This window comes from Equus quagga, chromosome 20 (assembly GCF_021613505.1).
Source record: "Equus quagga isolate Etosha38 chromosome 20, UCLA_HA_Equagga_1.0, whole genome shotgun sequence".
NCBI lineage: Eukaryota > Metazoa > Chordata > Mammalia > Perissodactyla > Equidae > Equus > Equus quagga.
The window spans coordinates 35,237,629-35,257,877 of NC_060286.1; the positions used below are offsets into that span (position 1 = coordinate 35,237,629).

At 57.6% G+C, this 20,249-nt stretch overlaps 1 protein-coding gene across 1 annotated transcript; it reads left to right on the forward strand.

Annotated features, from left to right (window-relative positions):
- Nucleotides 1-564: 564 nt before the first annotated feature.
- On the forward strand, nucleotides 565-18,584 carry OTUB2 (OTU deubiquitinase, ubiquitin aldehyde binding 2). Its single transcript, XM_046647491.1, has 6 exons — nucleotides 565-853; nucleotides 10,925-11,020; nucleotides 12,363-12,481; nucleotides 16,571-16,655; nucleotides 17,229-17,423; nucleotides 18,369-18,584. The coding sequence occupies exons 1-6, from the start codon at nucleotides 851-853 to the stop codon at nucleotides 18,573-18,575; spliced, it is 705 nt and encodes a 234-aa protein (XP_046503447.1). The 5' UTR covers nucleotides 565-850; the 3' UTR covers nucleotides 18,576-18,584.
- Nucleotides 18,585-20,249: the final 1,665 nt, after the last annotated feature.

A 20,249-nucleotide genomic window follows, 5' to 3' on the forward strand; every position in this document is an offset into this window, starting at 1 on the left:
GCAGCCGCTTCCCCACGAATCCTCCCCCACCCGAAGCCCCTTCTCCAGGAGTCAAGGGCTGGTGAATGAATCTTCGAATGATACATGTTCCTCTGTTTGATGCCAGTAATAATGAGCTTGTATGCAGGCTGAGTCACCAGACCTGGTTCACCCTCTGTGCCTCATATATAGGCGTACAATTCCAGAGGCACGGTATCAACGATCCTGGAAATTCATTCATTCAACAAACATTAATTGGGTAGCTGGCAACCTACTGATTCATGAGTCAGAAGGGGGTGAAACATTATTTAGAAGCTATACCAGGGCATGCGGGTAACAATGTTATTGGACACGTGTATCCCTAAGTGCCTGTCCTCTGATCTTGAGCAAGCTACTTATGTGACCTTGTTTAGGAATTAATGAGGGCCAGCTAATCTTTCAGAAGACCTCAATTTGCAGTTTTGGTCAAAAGCCCTTCAGCCTTTACAAATGAAGACCTGTCTTTCTGGGTTGGGCTAACTCCTTTGCTAGTTAAAGGCTTTCTGTGACTTTAAAGGGGGGCGGTACCCTGTCAAATGGACCCTAAAGCATAGGCTGACGGCACGTGAAGTCCCACCCACTTTCTGTGACGTCCTGCGCCCCGGCTTCTGATTGCCCGCTTCAGACGTCAATCGCGGGGCGTGTGTCTTGCTGGGACACAGTGGAGGTCTAGCCTCTGGTTTGCGGAGCGGTCGGGTGTATTCTGCGCTCGCCCCCACGCCCTCGAGGCCCCCGCCGCCCAACTCAACGGCGGCGCCAGCCCGTGGCTCCCGTGGCGCCCTCCCGCACCGGATCGCTCCTCGCTGGGGCGGGACCTGGCCCGACGGTCACTATGGTCAGTGGTCGTGGGGGGAAGGAGGAAGGGGGAGAGGGAAGGGGCAGGCGGTGGGCGGGGTCGCCGCCGGGGCGCATGTGCGCTCGCAGGACGGGGGTCCGGCGCGAGGCTCAGCCCCCAGCGAGGGACCCGCGGCGTTCGCACCCCCGCGAGCGCCAAGTCCAGACGGACTGGGGGGGCCCCGGTCTTTCCTCGGAAGGCCCTGCAGGGCCCGGGACGCGCGCCGCCGTCCCCCGAGGACGCCCAGCGCAGAGGACCCAGCCCGGCCCCCCGCCCCCGGCGCGCTCGTCCCAGGTGTCCCCGAGGGTGCCGCCCCGACGGCGCGAGGTAGGCTCGCCGGGAGCGGGGACAGGGAGGCTCCGGGGCTTAGGGTCGCCCCCTCTTTGTTAGTAGCCTCCCAGTCGGCAGCTCACGGCCCCACCTACCCGACGGCTCAGCCGTCAGAGAGACCCAGCCCCCAGTCCCACGAGTGGACCTGGGGGCGCCCGGGTGGCTGGCCATTCTCTCCGTCCCTCGCGTCCACAGAAGGCGTTTGGAGTTAGGTGCCGCTTGGAGAGGCTGTCTCAAGTTGGGAGGCACATGAATGAGGGGTCCAGGCAAAGCAAAGGCTACAACAAGCCCCGATTCGGAGTCCTGTCTGAGCAGAAAGGGCCCCAGAGACCCCCTGAGCCAGGCCAAACCCTGGGCTTGGGCAGGTGGGGAAACTGAGGCCCAGGCAGAGAAGTGACTGGCACTGATTGTGGTGGACTTGTGACTTGAACCCAAGCCTCTGGACTCCTAGTCCAGTGCTCTTTGTGGTCATCAGTCCACCTTCTGGGTTGGGCGTGGGGGGCGTGGGTCAGGCAGTCTGCAGGGAACTGTGCAGTGGTGACCCCCTGAAACCCTGCCCCCCTGAGCCCCCTGCCCTATAGGGTGTAAGGGCTGGTGTCCTGGCTGTGGTCGCACGGCCCCAAGTTCACATCTCCCCCTCACCCCGTGGAAAGGCAGGAGGCTTCGGCTGGTCCCTCCCCTCCCAGCACTGTTCTGCACGTCTGCACAGTGGGCTGCTGTGAGGACCACTGGAGGTGATGCGTGTGGAGTGCTGGGCCCAGGTCATCAGCCACAGCTTTTCCTGTGATGAGAGCCCTGCAAATGGATGTGCACAGGTGCCTGGTTCTTCGCCTTTGGCCTCCTCCCTCTATGTCTGGGCAGGGAAATGGGTCACCACGGCAGGGTGCTGCTGGCCTGCGGCGTGGGTCAAAGCCTGGTCATGGCCTGGCCTGTTTTGAGGGCGGCGTGGGCAGCCCGTCATCTGGCTGGACTGTCCTGGACAACCAGCCTGCTGCTGGGGCGGGGCTGCGGGCCTCCGGGGCATCTGGAAGCTCCAGCTTCCTGCCGCGTCCTGGTGCCCGAGGGTTTACCTGGCTCTGCTGCTCCTGGAAGGCGGCCCAGGTGTTCCTGCATCGCCCGCTAGGAGTGGCAGGAGCTGGGCTAATAATGGGTGTAGCCACCCTGAGCCGGTGGCTGGCATGCCTCCCGCCACTGCTGGGTAGCTGAGAGCAGGGCAGGGGCGCTGGGGTCTGGGACCTGAACTTCTGGCCTCTGTGCTGCCCAGTGAGGCCTCTGACTCCACCTTCCCGTCTGCCCTGGACTCTACAAGACTGGAAGTTAGAGGGCAGGTGGGGGTCAAAGCGCCAAGCCCTCATCCCGCCACAGGGGGCTTGGGTGCCTTGGAGGGGGATGGGGTGGTTAACCCGCTAAACAGGATGTCTGCCCGGGAATCATGGGGAGGCCGGGGCTGTGTGAGAGAGACAAGGAGCCTGCCCTCTCTTGGGAGCTCACTGCCTGTGGTCAAGACAGAGCTGGACACAAGCAATTCCTGAGCTGCTGCTCATGGCCTAAGAGGTCTGACCAAGGGCTTTGGGGTCACAGCAGAGAGCGGGTGCACTCTGAGGGTGTGCACAGTGTCAGGAAGGCTTCACAAGGGGGCCTTTTAAATGGGGTGTTGAAGGATATATAGGAGTGTTCAGGAAGGATCTGGGGAAGGGTACATTCCAGGCAGGGTGGGACAGCATGCTTAAAGCCCTGGAAACGTGGTTAAGAAGGGGATATTCTGGGAAAGGAGAGCATCTGTGTGGATGCAGGGAGCTCAGGGGAGGGAGGAGGTGAGTCTAGAAAAGTAGGTGAGGTCAGAATGTGCTGTGAAGTGCTTCACGTGCTGTGCTGTGGGGTTCGGGTTTTATTCTGCCAATGGGGGAACCATAACACATTTTTGACAAGTAAGACATGGTTGGCTTGGATGATCTCTCTGGTGATGCAGCTGGCACAGGGTGATGGGGCAATGCAGGGTGACGGGGCAGACGCAGGGCTGCCAGTGGTGGTCTGGAGTCTGAGCTGGCTCATCCATTTGTCCACTCATCCACTCAGGATGCATTTTTGGAGCATTGCTGTGTGCCAGGCACTGGGGAGCTGGTCGTGACAGGCAGGCAAAGTCCCTGTCCTCATGCAGTTGACATTCTAGTGGAGGGAGACAGAAAGAATTCGAGTCAAGGAGTGAACCTACCTGTCAGAGAATGCACTGGAGAAAGAAAACAAGTCAAGGCAGTGGGGGGGGGGGGGGGCAGCTTTTGACAGTGTGGTCAGGGAAGGCTTCTCTGAGGAGGTGGCATCACCTGAGTCATGTGAAGAGGCAGAGGAGCATTCCAGGCAGCAGGAATAGCATGTGCAAAGGCCCTGAGGTAGAAATGGGTGTGTCTTGTTGGAGGAACACAAAGAGGGTCATTGTGGTAGGAGCTCAGGGAGAGTGAGGTGAGCAAGGCTGGATGCCTAGGACCTGGGAGGTTGTCATCAAAAGGTGTAGTCTTTTCCTAAGTGAGGGAAGCCACTGGAGGGAATTGAGGGAGGGGGTGTCCTGGTCTGGTTTACATGGTACCAGCCTGCCCTGGCTGCTGAGAACGATGGTGGGGATGGGGGGCAGGAGTGGAAGGTAGGAGGTGAATTGGGAAGACACCGTTGCAGCCTCCCCGGGGGCAGATGTGGTGGCTCAGGCCTGGACCCAGGAGCAGAGCTGACGGGGAGGAGGGGAGTGGAAGAGGACTCCAGGGTCTTTGGCGTGAGCTCTGGCTGGATAAAGGAGCATTTTGCAGAGCTGGGGACCCCTGCAAGGGGAGGCAGGTGGAGCACAAGAGCAGCTGGGGCGGAATTCGGGGATGCTGGTCAGACATCCCGGTGGCTGCTGGCTGTTTGCGGCCGAAGCACCAGGGAGAGGTCAGGGCCGGAGACAGATCTCAGGTCCATTAGGAGGACATCGTGTGAGTCCAGGCGTCAGATGGGGGGCCGGCGTCTGCGTTCACGGTCTCCGCCAGGCCAGCCAACAACTGTGACCCAAGCGGGCTGGGGGCCCAGATGCAGGGTCGTCCCTGTTTCCTGAGTGAACAGCAGAGAGGGGGCCTGTGGGTGACAGGCTGAGTGATGGCCCCAAAGATGTCCACGTCCTCCTCCCCAGAACCTGTGACTAGGGGACCTCCCTGGGCAGCAGGGACTTCGCAGCTGTGACGAAGTTCGGGATCGTGAGAAGGGAGATTCCCCGGGTGGGCCCACTGATGTGATCGCGAGGGTCCTTGTAAGGGGGAGACGGGAGGGTCAGAGGAGGAGGAGACGTGGCAATGGCAGGAAGGGATCATGAGCCGAGGAAGGCAGGTGGCTTCTAGAAACCGAAAAAGATACAGAGAGGGGTTCTCCCCCGGAGCCTCGAGAAACGCACCATAATGAACCTGTGTTGTTTCAAGTCACTGAGTTTGTTACAGGAACAATAGGGAACGATTCAGGGCACTGGGTCTCCCCTAAGTCTTTAGCCTCCAAACGTTTTCCATCACTCATCAATAGAAGTTTCTGGTCCTTCTCTATGTTCATATATTATACATCAGCCCTAATGCAGACATTGAAAAGGGCGTTTCCTTCCAGCCCCTGCCACAGCCCACTATGGGGACCTCAGCCCCAGGCAGGCAAGGCACGGGCTGGAGCCCCGGGGACCTCTGGAGGTGACGAGGACCTTCTGAGGGGTAGGTTGCCCGGGGTCCGAGCCCTGCCCTGCTGGTGGGTGAGCCTGGGGGCTCTGGCCTCTCCTGCGGAGGAGTCAGGCCACAAGGTGAGTCATTGGTTCTGCGGGGCCGGGCCTGAGGCGGACTCAGCCGGGTCAGCCCTGCTGGTGGAGCAGCCTCAGAGGGAGGTCAGGCCGGCCGAGGGCAGGATTGCCCGCTGGGGCCCAGGGTGGGCCCATGAGAGGCCGGTAGGCACCTCAAAGCCCAGGTGAGTGGATGTGCACGGATGTACCTAATAGTATGTTGATGTGGGCTTTGCAGGTAGAGGCCTGAGCTGTTGAGGAGTCATCAGGAAGGGACAGTAGGGCACATGCGAGGGCCAGGTGGATTCGCTTCAGGGAGAGTGAGAGGATGCAGAATACCTTTGATGTGCTGGGTGACCCAGGGTCCAAGTCCCCACCTGAGATTGCCTCACCGTGTGACCTCGGGCCAATGGCTTGACCTCTCTGTGCCTGTTTCCATTTGTAAAGCAGTCATATTGCGAGGCTTAAATGAGATAATCCGCAGCCCCTGGCCCACAGTAAATGCCCAGCGAAGACAGCTTCATTCTTTCAACGGGCGATCACTGAGTGCCTGCTGGGCGCCCGCTGCTGTTCCAGGCACTTGGGGTACACCTGTGCACAGAAGTGACAAGGGGCCCTGTCCTTGTGGAGCGTCATTCTTCTATTATTTCCCCTCTCATGAAAGCCCAGAGAGGCTGGATTCAGATGTGAGCTGTCTCTGTTCAGCAGGGGCCCCCCAGGCGCTCACGGAGAGGCAGGGATCTTGCTTGGGGTACCCTGGCGTGAGATGGGGCAGGCTATGAGGGCCTGCGGGACTGAGCCACCAGAACCCACTCCTTCCGGCTTGGCCCCTTGCCATCCTGCAGCCCCTTGTCACCCCCACCCCACTGTCTCCTGGGGGTGCCTGGAGATCCTTGCACGCTGCTGGCACGGGGGGGGGTCCCCATGGGCGGGGGGCACAGCAGCTGTGGGGTGGGAGCTCCTGCCTTGCCCTGGCGTGGGACCTCTCCCGGCTCCGCTTGGGGACCTCGCTCAGGGCTGCGAACCAGGGTGGCTGGACCTGTCGATTGGGACCCAGTGGAGGGCTGGGCCGACCTGGCTTTCAGCTGGTCCAGGCTCCCAGCGAAGCCTCAGACCTGCTCTGCACCCCAAGCTGGCGTGAGTGCCTCCGGCCAGTTCCAGGGCTGCTGAGGAAGAGCCAGTGATGGAAGAAATGTCCTTTTCTCACTTGGAAATACGTTCCTGACCTGACCTGCTGACGCTGTTTGCAAGCAGAGGCGCTACCTGCCTTCTTAATTAATTAGTATCTATTTGCAAACTGGCGATTAGAGGCTAAAGTCCTGTCAGGTGGCCTGATTGGGGCTAACAGGACATTGTCAGATGTGGCCTGTCTGTCCTTTCCCCATAACATCCTGGAAAATTTCAGCCATAATTTAAACAACAAACTGCCAGTTAGTTGGTTTGTTGCCAAACCCAGAGCATCGTTCCTGATTTATGGGCCAGTAAACTGAGGCTGAGCCCAGGTTCTCCCTGGAGCTGGGGACTCTGTTTTTTCCCAGGGCTGTGGCCGGGGCCCTGCTGGAAGGGAGGCGCTCGGGGACCACCTGGGCAGCCCAGGGTTATTCTGGAGGCGGGCAGGCAGGGACGTGACGGCGCCAAAGGAGAAACCCACCTGCCTCCCAGGCGCCCCGTAAACACCCCTGGGACCACGAGGGGGCGCTGGAGCCAACCCAAGGCTCCATCACCTGGCGCTGGAGCAAGCCCACCAGGAGCCATTTGTCAGGAGGGGTAGATCTTAAACAGAATTGGGGAAAGTGAAGAAAAAAAGTCTCAATATCTATAGAATGACGTGTGCACATTTAAAACACATGCCGCTATAAAACAACTCTGTAGTTTTAGAAAGACAGTTTTCCACTTACGTGCCGTCCCAGGATGGACAGATTCGTAGAGACTGAAAGTGGAAGCGAGGTTGCCCCGGGCGGGGGGAGGGGAAGTGGGGAGTTAGTGTCTGCTGGGTAGAGTTCTGGTTGGGGATGATGAAAAAGTTCTGGGATGGGTGGTGGTGATGGTTGCACAACGATGCGAATGCCCTTTGTACCACAAACTGTACACTTCGAACCGTTAAGATGGTATATTTTGATATGTGTATTTTACCACAATTAAAAAAGAAGATGCACGTTGAAAGCCATCCCGTGAGGACTTCCTCTAGGAGGGGTGGGGGGCCGTGGGGGGTGCAGTGCTGGCCCTGGGTCCCCTGAACCACCCTCAGCGGCTCAGGCCCCTGAACTGCTACTGAATATTTGAATATTTATACTGAAGTTTATATTCCTGGGGCACGTGGAGAACCGAGACAGGCTGGCAGGCGGCACATCTCCCTTCCTGATCCGCCTTGAGAATTCTTCCTGTGACCGTCGGTGGTCTTTCTACACTAAAGAACTTTTCTCTACACATTTAAGATGAATTCCTTAGCCTCCTTTCCGCTCCCCCATTGCCATCCTCTCAGAAACTGGCTGATTAAATGTAACTGACTTTCTGCCCTTCTCTTGGCGCCCCCGCCGCCCCGTTTTGTTGGTCGGGGCCGTCCAAGCCGAAGCAGCGGTAAACACAGTTGTACCACTTTTCAGTCCGTGGCTGAAGAAGCCCCGAGCTGTCGTTTTAAGTCGGCTGTCTGTGAAAACAAGACTTCTGTTAGTGAGGGAGGTGAGGGGACTTCAGGAGGCGATGAGACCGTGCGTGGACGCGTGGAAAGATGTTGCAGAGCGGGCACGCCTGCTGTTTTAAATGGTTACCTGTTCGTCATCTTGCCTCCCCCTCAAGGCAGAGAGGGGGTCTTTAATTCTGAAGCGGGTGGGGTCCCGTGGATATTTGCTTTATTAGCACACAGTATGAGTGCAAAATTAACCGTACACCAGCCCTTGTACCTTATTGACATTATTCTGCCAATAATGTCAACCTTCCATGATTTAGAATAGATCAGAATTTGAAGTTAAAAATGCAAATGAAAATGGAAGACTTTGAGGCTCCAAGTCAGGCCCGCTCACTCCTCGAAGTGCAAAGGAGTCAGGTGTGCGAAGCCGGCCCTCTCCTTGGCATGGTTAGAAGGCCTGAGGGCAATGGAAGAGACAGTGACTTGCCCTCTGGATGTCACTGATGTCTTCCAACACCATGTCCGGACATGTCCTAGAAATGTCTCTCAGACTGGGGGACGCCACTGTGGGCACTGAGGACCCGAGCCAGGTGGGAGCCGTGCTGTCTGCTGGCTGGGGGAGCCGCAGGGCTGGGAGGTTGGGACCCGGCCTGCTGGTGAGAAGGCCTGAGACTGCCCTGCACACAGCGTTCCTCTGAGGTCCAGCAGCCTTGGGCTCTCGAGAGCTCCTGGCCTCTGGGCCCTGTCTGCCTAGAAGCTTGGCTTGGTAGAATTTCCGGAGGCTTCAGAGTCAGACAGACTAGCATGAAGTCACTTCCTGGCACAAGGGACCTGAGCTTGTCAGTAGAATGAGTATAATTGTTAGTGAAGATTAAGTGAGATAATGGGGCTATGTATGCCTCTGTCCGGAGCTTGGCACGTGGTAGGTGGGCATTAATGACACCTGTTGTTATTTCATACATCTTGGGCTTAGGGTAGCAGCAGATCATCAACTATCTTCATTGTTTTGGCTTTCAACCTCATAGTCACAGGATGGCTGCAGTGATGTAGACATTGCATCTGCATTAAAGGTAGGAAGGGGGGAGAAGGAATAGGACATGCTGTCTCTGTTACTTTTATCCAAAACCAAAAACCTTCTCAGGAGCCCCCAGCGGACTTTTCACGGATCTGGTTGTCCAGTGCCGGTCAGGTGGCTGCCGTAGCTGCAAGGGAGGCTGGAAAAATCATGGACGAAGAGGTTCGGATTGTCGTGACTTAACCCAGGCATTTTACATCGTGTTGCCCAGAGTACAGTAGGGACTCCTTAAGTGGGGAAGACCTGGGTGGTGGCTGAGGGGAAAGCAGCCCACAGCATCTGCCCCAGAATGGTTGTTTGATTCCTCCTGACGGTTTCCCACTGTTCTGCCAGCTGCTGCTGTGGTGTCAGAGCAGAAGTGAGGAAGGAACCTGAGGCTGACTTAATTTTGCAAAGGAAGAAGGGTGGGTACAGGATGGAAGCTTCCAGAAGCAGAACCTGGCATCCCTTCCCCCACCCCCAAGCATTTGCATGCTCTGTTCCCTCTTTTGGAAAGACTTTTCCTTCTATTCTTCTTTGGAACAACAAATTCATCCTTCTCCACTCCTGGGCTTTCCTCTGGGAAGTTGCCCTGAGCCCCCAAATCCAGGAAGGGCATGTTTGTGGCCACCAGACGGGGAGAAAAGGAGTAAAGTGTGAGTTCAAGAGAGAGCCCATGCCTGATTCAGATGGGGTAGGGCAACCAGGGAGGCTTCATGGAGGAGGTGGTTTTTATTCACTCACTTAACAAACATCTCATCTCCTGCTTTGTTGCAGGCCCTGTGATGGGCCCAGGGGAATCAGACAGGTGAACGGAAGGTCTCAAATGGTTATACGAGCTGTCCTGCACCAAGGGAGGCCTGTGTGGCTTTGGAGACTGATGGGTGGGAGCCTCCAGACCCCCCAGAAATGCCCCTTCCCAGTCACAGCATGTCTCCTCTGTCCTGGATGTGGGAATCGGGGCCAGAGAAGCTCGTTGTCAGACAGAAGTTTGGAGCCTGTGCGACGTGGAGTCACTTCCGCCTCATTGGATGACCCCGTGGCCCAGCACTCTGCTTCCGGTGCTGAGCTTTGGACAAATCTAATCATGAAAAATCCAGACACGTTTCTCTGATTGGAAGGAGGCTTGTAACATCAAAGGCTGCTCTGTGAGCACCATGGCACTGGGTCGAGGTCATCATCTTGCCAGTGCAGAGGCTGAGAGGCCACCTGGGAAAGGCCCTGTGGTCAGGGGCATAAAGTGACAGTGGTGAGCTCTGGGGACAACTCTGCCCAATTGATGGCAGGAAACTCGTGGAAAACTAGATTTCCACGTATGAAAACCCCAGTTACCATCGCACACAATCTGTCTCCTTGGGTTGTGTGCAGCTCCCAGGGCCACTTCTTTTCACTGTAAACTACACGGGGCTTTAACACCAATTTCTCTTACGTTATTTTTGTGCTGAAATCAGAGCTGGTTGGAGGCAGGGGTGCATCTCCCGCTTGTCTGAGCCCTGAGTCTGGGCAGGAAGAGCACAGGGCAGAGACAAGGTGGCGGGGAGCTGGCTGTTAGAGCAGAGGTGGGCCCTGGGCCTTCCTCCGCCACCGCCTCCTCCCTGCCAGGTGAACCCCGTTCAGCGCTCCAAGGCCCTGACTCGCGGTTGGGGGGCGGCCCCTCTCTCTGGGCCGGGCTGACCTCCACTCTGGGCTGAGCTGCAGTGTGAACTTCCACCGGTAGGTGGCGCACAGAGGTGTCACCCTCCTCCACCTGCTCCATGATCTCTGCCCAGGAAGCCTCCCCCTGGCACCCCCCGACCGCTGTAGGGGACCTCCCTCCATGTTCCACACAGTGTGGCCTCTTCTGTGACCCCGTGTCGTTACTGTTTCCCCCCAGACTGTGAGCCTTGCTGGGGGGCAGTTGCCTCTGTATTTCCAGCAAGTACCACAGTGTGTGGCATGGGCTGGATGTTCAGGAATCGTTGGATCGTAAAAGAAGGAATGGTGAGTGAGTCAGGAAGGACGGAAGGAGACAAGGGGACACACTGTGCTCCAGCAGAGGTTCACTCAGGTAGAGAGATGTTCTGTAAAACGAAGCTCTTCGGAAGTTACAAGCTGACACCGCTACATGACGGGCCGGCCCTGCCTGCCTGCATGGGGGGCCTGGCGCCCAGGACGCTGGTGACCTCCTCACACGTGCCTCTCGGGGAGGAAACAGTCCCTGTGTCCCGTAACGAGCAGTTCAGAGGCTTTCTACTTGGTGAAACCCCTCGGTTGCTTTTGAAATTGTCACAGCGTTGCTTTCTCTTGCAGAGTGAAACATCGTTCAACCTAATATCAGAAAAATGTGACATTCTCTCAATTCTCCGGGATCATCCTGAGAACAGGATTTACCAGAGGAAAATCCAGGTGAGGCCGGGCCGGGGGGAGAGGATCCTCGATTAGACGGGCTGGAGCTGGGAGCAGAGAAGGAGGAGCCACTTGGAAAACAAAGAAAGGCTTAGAGCTTGGAGCAGGTTCCTGGGCAAGTGGAAGAGCTCCCTGGATGTTTTGGTGTTGGGCATTTACCTTAGCAAGAAATCCTTTAGTTGCAAAAAGAAAATGGCTATTTTTTTTAATGCTAGGCACTATCTAGAGGGTTTATTTACTCACCGAGACCGCATTGCAGCATTGTGAGGTCGGTACTTTTTTACCCACATTTTGCATCTGAGGAAACCAAGGCCCAGCGATGAAATGGCAGGCCCACAGCCCTGCAGCGCGGGCGGGGACCGGCCGGGAGTTGCAGTGTGCAGCCGGATCTCCTAGACGCATCTGTAACGTCTCTGCTGGGGCATCGCTCTGAGGGAAAGCGACAGGGTGCAGGGGACAGAGGGTGGGCAGCAGCCGGGCACTCCCCATCTCCCGGGCAGCACCCTCTGCCCCTCTCCACACCCTGGCGGGTCTGTCTGTCTCCCCAAGCTGCAGTGAGCACTTCCCGGGTGGGAGCCAGGGCTGGGCAGCACTGGACTCTCGTGTCCCCAGAGCCCTCCTGGGACTAGAACAGGGTTTCTGAGGAGTACGTCCCTTCCTGCCAGCCCGCCTCAGCTGGGCCCCCTCAGCTGTGATCCTTCTCACTGCTGTGGTGGGAGCAGGGCCTCCTGACCCCTTGAAAACCACGCTCTGCTGTCAGAACCCTGGCTGTAACCCCATGAGGCAACAGAGGGGACTCCAGGCCGTTTGGGAGGGAAATCGACAGCAGGGAGCCGAGCTGAGGGGCCCGTGAGGGGAGGGCTGCGCCTCTTGAGGAAGATCTGAAGGACTGGCCAGCCTGCCTAGTGATGCGAGAGGAGGCCCTTCTTGCGACTCTGCAGCCTCCTGGCCGTCTACCCAGTACCCCCTGTCACTGCCACGCCACCCAGCCATGCACACAGCTTGTCCTCTCAGCACTGTGCCTCCAGGGAGCCTGTCTGGACTTCTGCTCCACGGCACCCAGCTTCCCCGTCCCCCCGTCACCGTCACCTAATTGTCCATCTTCCCCCTAGACTGTAGGCTGCCTGAGGGCAGGGCCATGGCCCCATCACCACTGATGCCTGACACCCAGGTCACACTCAGCGTAGTTTTATATTCATGGGATGAATGAGAGTCGGGAGCCTGTGAAGGGGCTGCAGTCTGAGAGGAGGGAGCAGGTGTTCCCTGGGGGAGGTGGGCCGGCCCTGACAGGACACAGCGCACGGACTGTCACAGACATCCGCGTTTCCTTCTCTCCCCACAGGAACTCAGCAAAAGGTTCGTGGCCATCCGCAAGACCAAGGGGGATGGCAACTGCTTCTACCGGGCCCTGGGCTATTCCTACCTGGAGTCTCTGCTGGGGAAGAGCAGAGAGATCCTGAAGTGAGTGGGGTCAAGGGGACGCGGGGTGCTCCCTGCCTCTGAGGCTGTGTTCTCTGTGTTCCGGGGGCCCTGACTCTCCCTGAGGGTCTTTCCTTGGCACAGCCTCCTTAACCTGGGGTGCGTGGGGGAGCTGCGTGGCAGCATTGTTGCTGTGGGGGGATGCCCGGCTGCCCGCTGTGGTGGAGTTGGGGGCAGCCAAGGGGCTGGGGGTGGAACGGGTGCCCTTGCAGGTGTTGCAGGCCCCTGGTCTGAGTTAGCCTGGGCAGGCCCCACTGGGTGCATTGGTGAAGACCCCCTCCAAAAAAATCAGACAAAGATGCTCTGCCCCAGCGTTCTCAGCTATTTCAGCCCACCTTGGTCTCCAGCGTGAGGAGCCAGGGGTCTGCAGGTCAGGCCTGGGTCTCAAGGTCGGTGCTGGAGAAGGTCTCGTCCAGCAGTAGCAGTCCTCCGTCGGACCTTCATGTTTTGGCTTCGTTCAGGGCTTCTCACACCTCACCAGTTGTACAAACCACCCGGGGTCTTGTGAAGATGGATTCTGACTCAGTAGGGCTAGGCGGGGCCTGAGATTCTGCCTTTCGCACAAGCTCCCAGGACATGCCCCACTGTGCTGGGCCTCAGACCACGCTTGGAGTAGCAAGGAGCTAAGAGACCTGCTTCTTAACCTTGGGGGTCTCACAGCCCAGAGAGGATTTGATGAAGGCCACAGGCTTCCTCATCAGAGACACCCCCCGACACACACTCCAAGAATGGTGCAGAGTGGGCACGGGTCACGGAGCACTTGGGGTTGATCCGTGGACCCTGGTGCCAGAAACCCTTTTCTGAGGTGGATTTCTCAACAGCAGCACTGCTGACACTCTGGGCTGCATCACTCTCGCTGGGGCGCTGTCCTGTGCACTGTAGGTGTTTAGCAGCATCCCTGGCCTCCACCCGCTAGATGCCCGTAGCAGCCCCCTCCCCAAGTCATGACAATCAAAAATGTCTCCAGACATTGCTAAGTGTCTCTTTAAACGAAGTCAGCCTTGATTGAGAACCGCTGGACTCAGGCCGTCATCTGCTCAAAGTTAGACTCCCTCAAAGAGGGTGGGAATGAAGCCTGTTCCTTATTGTGAACGAGCCGTTCGTGTCATTTCTTGAATGACAAACTGGCAGAGCCCCTTTTGACAGACAGTCAGCATCTCAAGTCGCTCTCCTCCCCCTCCTCCCTCAGCCCTGTGGGGGTGGAGGCAGTACGGTGTGGGGGGCTTCCCCACCCCCTGGCCCCAGAGTTGTGCTGCACAGAGGCCCTGGGCTTTGAGGTCAGACCTCACTCTCTTGCTTACTTGCTGTGTGACCTTAGGGAAGTGACCGGACCTCTCTGAGCCTGTTTCCACATCTGTGGAAAGTGGATAATTTCACATAGCCGAGAGGGTTGTTGTAAGGACTCAGCAAGGTGATGCTGGCAAAGCGTGGGCCCTGTGTCTCTGTACCAGCCCTGCATGCTCTGTCAACCTTCATCCCTACCCTCCGTCCCTCCCTGCAGTCATCACCCAACCCGGTGCCACACAAGGCCCCATTGTAGGCCCTGGGGATGCAGCAGTGAAGGAGAGAGACGAGACTCCTGCCTGGGGAGCCTGCATCCCGGTGGGAGAAGGTGGACAGTAATATGAACAGCACTTGATGTGTTGTGGGAGAAAACCAGGCTGGCCAGGGGTCGGGGGTGGCAGTTTTAAGTAGGGGTTGGAGAGGTAAGGGGGCAGGTCACGTAGGGCCTCATGGGCCTTTTTAAGGACCTCGAATTTCAGCCTGAATGAGATGGAGCCACAGAGGGTCTGAGTGGAGCGAGGGGCTTGACCTGCTGGCTGCTGCGTGCAGGACAGCCCAGGAGGGAGCAGCGGGGCCGCGCTCGGGGAGAGGCCCAGAGGAGAGATGGCCATGGTGGCGTGAGCAGGTAGAGGGCAGGCTCGGAGTCCAGACACGTGTGGAGGTGGCGTTGACGGGATTGCGCACACTCAGGGGCGGTGCGCGGGCAGGAGCGTGAGTGGAGAGAGGCGTCAGGGACGACGGCCAGGTGTCGGCCTGAGAGGTGTCGGCGTGGAGAAGCCGCTGCCGCAGAGGGAGGTGGGGCAGCCACAGGAGCTCCACTTTGGCCGTGCTAAGTCCGAACTGTCTGTGAGCTGTCCGAGCGGGGGCCCAGTGGGTGCGGGATGGACGAGGCGGAGTAAACTGGGCCTCAGTAACGTCAGATGACTTGCCCAAGGTCCCACTGAAGCTGGTGTGCAGCCGAGAGCCTGCGCTCCACGTCCCGGGCTGTCCGCCTTCCCCTCCTCGCCTCATGGGGGTGCGAGTCCCACTCAGACTGGGCCTGTGGGCCGCTCTTCCGTGTCCCCAGTGCCTGGCACAGTGGGGTGAGCGCTGGAGAGGAGTGAGGTTCAGGGCAGGTGGCTGGGGAGGAGGGGTCGGGGCAGGAGAGCCGGGGACAGAGCTGTGCACATCGCAGCCTGGCAGGGACAACGTGAGCAGAGGGGACTCTCACAGCACGCCCATGGAGGCGCGCTACCATCACACATGCACAGAAGGGAGCCTGTGGCCCAAAGCCAGAAAGCAAATTAACAGCGGGGCTGTGACTCCCAGCGCAGTGCTCGTCCCCACACGTGCCCCAGCCAGATCAGACTTAGATGTGGCCAGGCCGAGGGCAGATTGCCTTTCAGCAAAAAACACCCCACCCTCTGGTTTAGGAGATGTTTCCACTCCATACACCCCTGCCCACCCCGTCTCCCACAGCAAGGGCCCTAAGCCGCAGGCCTCTCTTGTGCCTTAGTTAGTCCCTTGTGAGAACCCTGTCCTGTGTCCTTGCGGTCTGCTCTCCCTTTCCGGGGAGGGGCTGCAGTCCTGCCTGTGCCAGCTGGTCCCCCAGAGCCTGTCCACTTGTGTGGGATGTGTCCCCCTGTCCGCAGACCACAGTCACTTGGTCTGTGTCTCGTCTCTGCTGCTATATTGTATCCTGCGGCCAGGGGCTGGGTGGGGCTCCTCGCCATCCCCCCAAGAGTACCAGGACAGGCCCGAGAACGGGGCCGTGCCATTAGGGGGCCTGCGGTGGGAGCAGAGAGGGACGATCCGGCACTGACCAAGCAAGGGCCGTCCGACCAGGTCTTCAAGGGCGGCCAGCGCCAGCCAAGGTTTGACGGCCGTGGGGCGGGCAGGCCTGGTTTGCGGTGTTAGCGATTCCTGTGGTATAAATACTCCCAGCGTGACTGACTTCACGCTGCCACCCTGGGGTCACTGAGCAGGGGGTTGGGAGGAGACACGCAACACACACGTACAGTCCAAGTCGTGTTTCCACCATCCACACACGCTAGACACAGATAACCTCCCAGCGTGGATCATGTAAAGCAGGTAATGAGGAGGTTTAAATATTAATTTTGTTTGTTTCTTAGTAGAATTTATTTAGTTGTAGAGTCACATAACTTGTTTTTTAAATAATGGCTGTGTTTAACACCTGGCTGGCAAAGTCCTTGAGAATTTGACCGTGGGCTCTCGTGAGCGGTACACACTGGCACCAGCACGCCGCTGAGCAGAGGCTCCCCGGCTGCGGGACTGCAGGTGCCAATGCATGGAGTGGCTGTGGGGTGGGAGGGGCTGTGTGACTGGACCGGGGATAAGCTTGGAGCTCAGCCGGGGCCCTCCCTGGACGTCTGTGCCGAGGAGCTGGTCACTCCAAGGTCCCTGTGGAGAAGGGCCCAGAAACCAGGGAAGGCCAGGCATGGCCCAGGCCAGAGATGGTGATGATACGGCAGGAACCATGGGGACAGGAAGGAGGGTCAGAGTCAAGAGACCTTTGAAAGGCAGGATCCACGTGTCTGGGAGTGGGTGGTGATTACCCCAATTTCCGCATCTGTGAGATGGGTGTAACGCCTGCCTGCCAGAACTGCATACAGTGGGGAGGACAGAACAAGTCATGTGTGGTCCCGGTGGCGGTGCTTTGTAAGGTAGGAAAGTCCGGCACCTGTTAGTGACATCCATCTTCTGAGGTGTGGGTGAGAGCGGGGTGACAGTTGGCGGTCGCTGTGGCACCCCCATGTTTCCCCGTGAGCATCAGTGTCCTCCCTTTAGGTTCAAAGAGCGCGTGCTGCAGACCCCAAATGACCTCCTGGCTGCTGGCTTTGAGGAGCACAAGTTCCGAAACTTCTTCAATGCTGTGAGTTGGCCTGGGCACGATGGCTGAGGGACCAGGTCCTTCCACGCTGGCAGGGCAGACAGGAGGGAGCACTGGCTGGAGCCCCTCACAGCCTCTGGCTCTCATGCCCCTCGTGCTCCTCCCAGTTGCTTCCTGCTTGTGGGGACATGAGGGGGCAGGGAGCGCAGGGCCCTGCCCTCCCTCTGGGAGGAGGCGCCTTGTCTGGGGCAATAGCTCTCAGGCTGGAAACTTCCACCAGCTTCCTTCACCCCATTCCCTCTGCACCCCACTCCCCTGGCTCCCATTAGCGAAGGGGGTGAGGTTGGAGGACTCTCAGTTCTGAATCTGTAAATAAGAATCCCACCCACGACAGTGATGGAGGGAGAGCCCAACTGCTGTTTCCTAGACAGGCCTCCAGGCTGAGGTGCTCATTGCAGAGTACTTCTGACTCTGTTCCTTAGCTTTGGTGGGATGTCAGACTGATGGATTTTGGTATCTTAATTTGAGGATTTCAAAGTGAAAATGCGCGTGGGGGGAGCCCCGTGGAGGGAGGGGCGGGGCCTGCCCCGGCTGAGCCCACCCGGCGGGGTCCAGTTTTACAGTGTGGTAGAGCTGGTGGAGAAGGACGGCTCGGTGTCCAGCCTGCTGAAGGTGTTCAACGACCAGAGCGCCTCGGACCGGATCGTGCAGTTCTTGCGCCTGCTCACCTCAGCCTTCATCAGGAACCGTGCAGACTTCTTCCGACACTTCATCGACGAGGAGATGGACATCAAAGACTTCTGCACTCATGTAGGTCCTCAGGGTCTTAGGTTTTGGTGACCCGGCTCCCAGTCCGGGGCTCTGCTCTTGTCCCTCTCTCCTTAGGAGACTTTAGCACCAACATCCCTAGCCAGGGGACTTGGGTGTCACCTCTGCACTTGCATTTCAAAGAGCACTAGATTAGCAAGCCAGAAACAGATCCTACTTGAGCTGCCTGAACTGTGTGGCTTTGGGCAAGTCACTTTCCCTCTCTGGGCCTCAGATTTCCCATCTGAGAAATAAGGGCTTTGGACTGGCCTGTTTACAGAATTGTGACTAGCAGCCCGGGAGTGACATCTGCCCTGAGATGTGTTTTGTTTATGATGTATGGTATTTACCTGAAAGAGCTGCCAACTTTTACATATTGGGCAATTTTCATATGAATTTCTGGATTTCTCTGGAAGAATCAGAAGATCCAGCTCCCCAGGCCTTATACGTGCAGGGCAACAATCAGCAGCAGCTAAGTGGCGGCTGCCCTAGTTGTGTGGGACACACTTGCCTGCCTGCCACCCTCTCTGTCTCTTCAGCATCCGACTCCCTCCCTCCCCCTCCCTTGCCTGGCCCTCTGTAAGCACTAAAGCTTCACGTCCCTCGTGACGGAGTCCCTTTCTGTTCGGAGAGTCTTAGATTGTGTGCGTTAGGAAGCCCAAGTCCTGCCCCGCTTCCAGACTCCTCCAAGTAGTGTCCTCTTCTTCCATACGACTAGAGGATCTGAATCAAAAAGATCTTGATTCAAGCCTGGCGGTCCTCGCGATTTCCAGCTGCTCCCTCCTCACCACACCTCCCTCCCTCCTCTGTTGTGGGTTGTTGTGAGGATTATTTCCCAGCGCAGAGACTGTGACTCGGGACCCTGAAAGCCGGGGTTGGCCTTCTCACTTGTCCTCTGCCAGGCCTCCTTCCTAAACTGGGTTTGGGTTTTCACTTTGGCCTTTGCAGGAGGTGGAGCCCATGGCCATGGAGTGTGACCACATCCAGATCACGGCCCTGTCTCAGGCCCTGAACATCGCGCTGCAGGTGGAGTACGTGGACGAGATGGACACGGCCCTGAACCACCACGTGTTCCCTGAGGCTGCCATCCCTTCCGTTTACCTGCTCTATAAAACATCCCACTACAACATCCTTTATGCAGCCGATAAACGTTGATTAATTTTAGGCCATGCAGTGGAACCTGTCACCTAACGGGACTGCATTGTGAATGGAACATTCCGGCTTTTCAATTTTTTAAGCGATTTAGACTGTAGTTGAAAAAATGTACATACAGCCTTTTGGGCAAAGTCACCGGGAATGAGGCCTACCCATTACGGACTGTGGTATCTTCGTGGTATTTTAGTATTTATTTTCCTGGAGGATCAAGTGCTTTCTGACTCGGGCCAGGAAGCCAGGAGCCCTGGTGCTGCTCCCAGTTCTGTGACTTTAGGTCACCTCTCCTGTCTGGCCCTGTTGCTTCATCCGGAGGAGGTTCCTGCCAGTGTTGACACTCTATTGTGTAAAGATGAGGTCCTCTGGTTTCTTTTCACCAGGGCGGTGCCTCTCTCTAGGGGAGGAGAGGCTCAAGGTCAGCTGTCTTAAGTGATGTACCAGTTCTGTAAAAAAGGACCAAGTCCTGGGGCCAGCCCGGTGGCGCAGCGGTTAAGTGCATATGTTCTGCTTCGGCGGCCCAGGGTTCGCGGGTTGGGATCCTGGGTGCAGACGCAGCACCGCTTGGCAAACCATGCTGTGGTAGGCGTCCCACATATGAAGTAGAGGAAGATGGGCATGGATGTTAGCTCAGGGCCAGCCTTCCTCAGCAAAAAGAGGAGGATTGGCAGTAGTTAGCTCAGGGCTAATCTTTCTCAAAAAAAAAAGACCAAGTCCAGTCAGGTGGTGGATTGGACATGGGTGCGTGCTGCCTGAAGCCCTGGACAGCTGAGACGTACTGGAATGAGGGCTTCAGTGTGGTTCCCAACATTCATGATGGGAGTGTTTTCTTATCCCTAACTTAAGAGTAAAAAGAGACTCTTATGCCAAAGTCTAGAAAGGGGCCTTCAGCCTTCGGCGTGAAGCTCAAGTTGTTGGGCCCCTCTACCTCTCTCAGGGCCAGGCCTGTCTCCTTTTGGAGGGCAGGCCTTCAGGGTTCTGCTGCCAGCCCCACCTGAACAGAGGCTCGAGTAGGACTAGAGTCTGGGACCAGGAAGCTGTCTCACCATCCCCAGCGTATCCTGAAAGTAGAATCTAGATACCAGCCAGGTGGAGACAGGGCACATGCAGCCAGACTCCAGCTGAGCAAAGCAGACAGGTTTTGCCTGGCTGTTTTTGGCTTCTTTCCCCTTCTGCTCGGTTTATGGGCTGGCGAGAGGTTAGGTGGGAAAGAACAGAGACAAACCGAGGAAATTGGCAGTGGGGAGAGCTCCCTTGTGGAAATGCCTGGGAGCAAGAGCCCTGGCTGGCAGCTTCCTCGTGCGTCCAGCTGGATGTGCCCCTTAATAACCTCTTCACTCTCAGGACCTCAGAGCCCTGGTTGGGCCAGAGTGCTGCTAGCGAGCTCTCTTCCTCTGCGGGAGGAAAAGGAGAAGGCAGCGGCGAGGAATTGCCCTTTGGGGTACTTCCTTAATTGAAGGCCTTCTTCTCATCACAGGTCCCATTCTGCAGGGACTTCTTAGCATCTGCTGGTGCTGCAATGCGAGTCTGGCGACAGCCAGACTGGCCTGGGGAGGCCGGGGTGTAGACTGCTCCGAGTCCTGGCACACAAACGTCAGATTTCCGTCATTCTCTGCCTTTGTGAAGACAGACATCAGGGTGCTTTAGTTCCAGGCAGGAACCTGGGTTCCCACACTGCCC

Excerpts from the sequence above, each read along its gene's own strand:
- OTUB2 (XM_046647491.1), top strand. Across the intron at positions 11,021-12,362 it reads TTTACCAGAGGAAAATCCAG|GAACTCAGCAAAAGGTTCGT; the intron begins GTGAGGCCGGGC and ends CTCTCCCCACAG. Across the intron at positions 17,424-18,368 it reads TCAAAGACTTCTGCACTCAT|GAGGTGGAGCCCATGGCCAT; the intron begins GTAGGTCCTCAG and ends TGGCCTTTGCAG.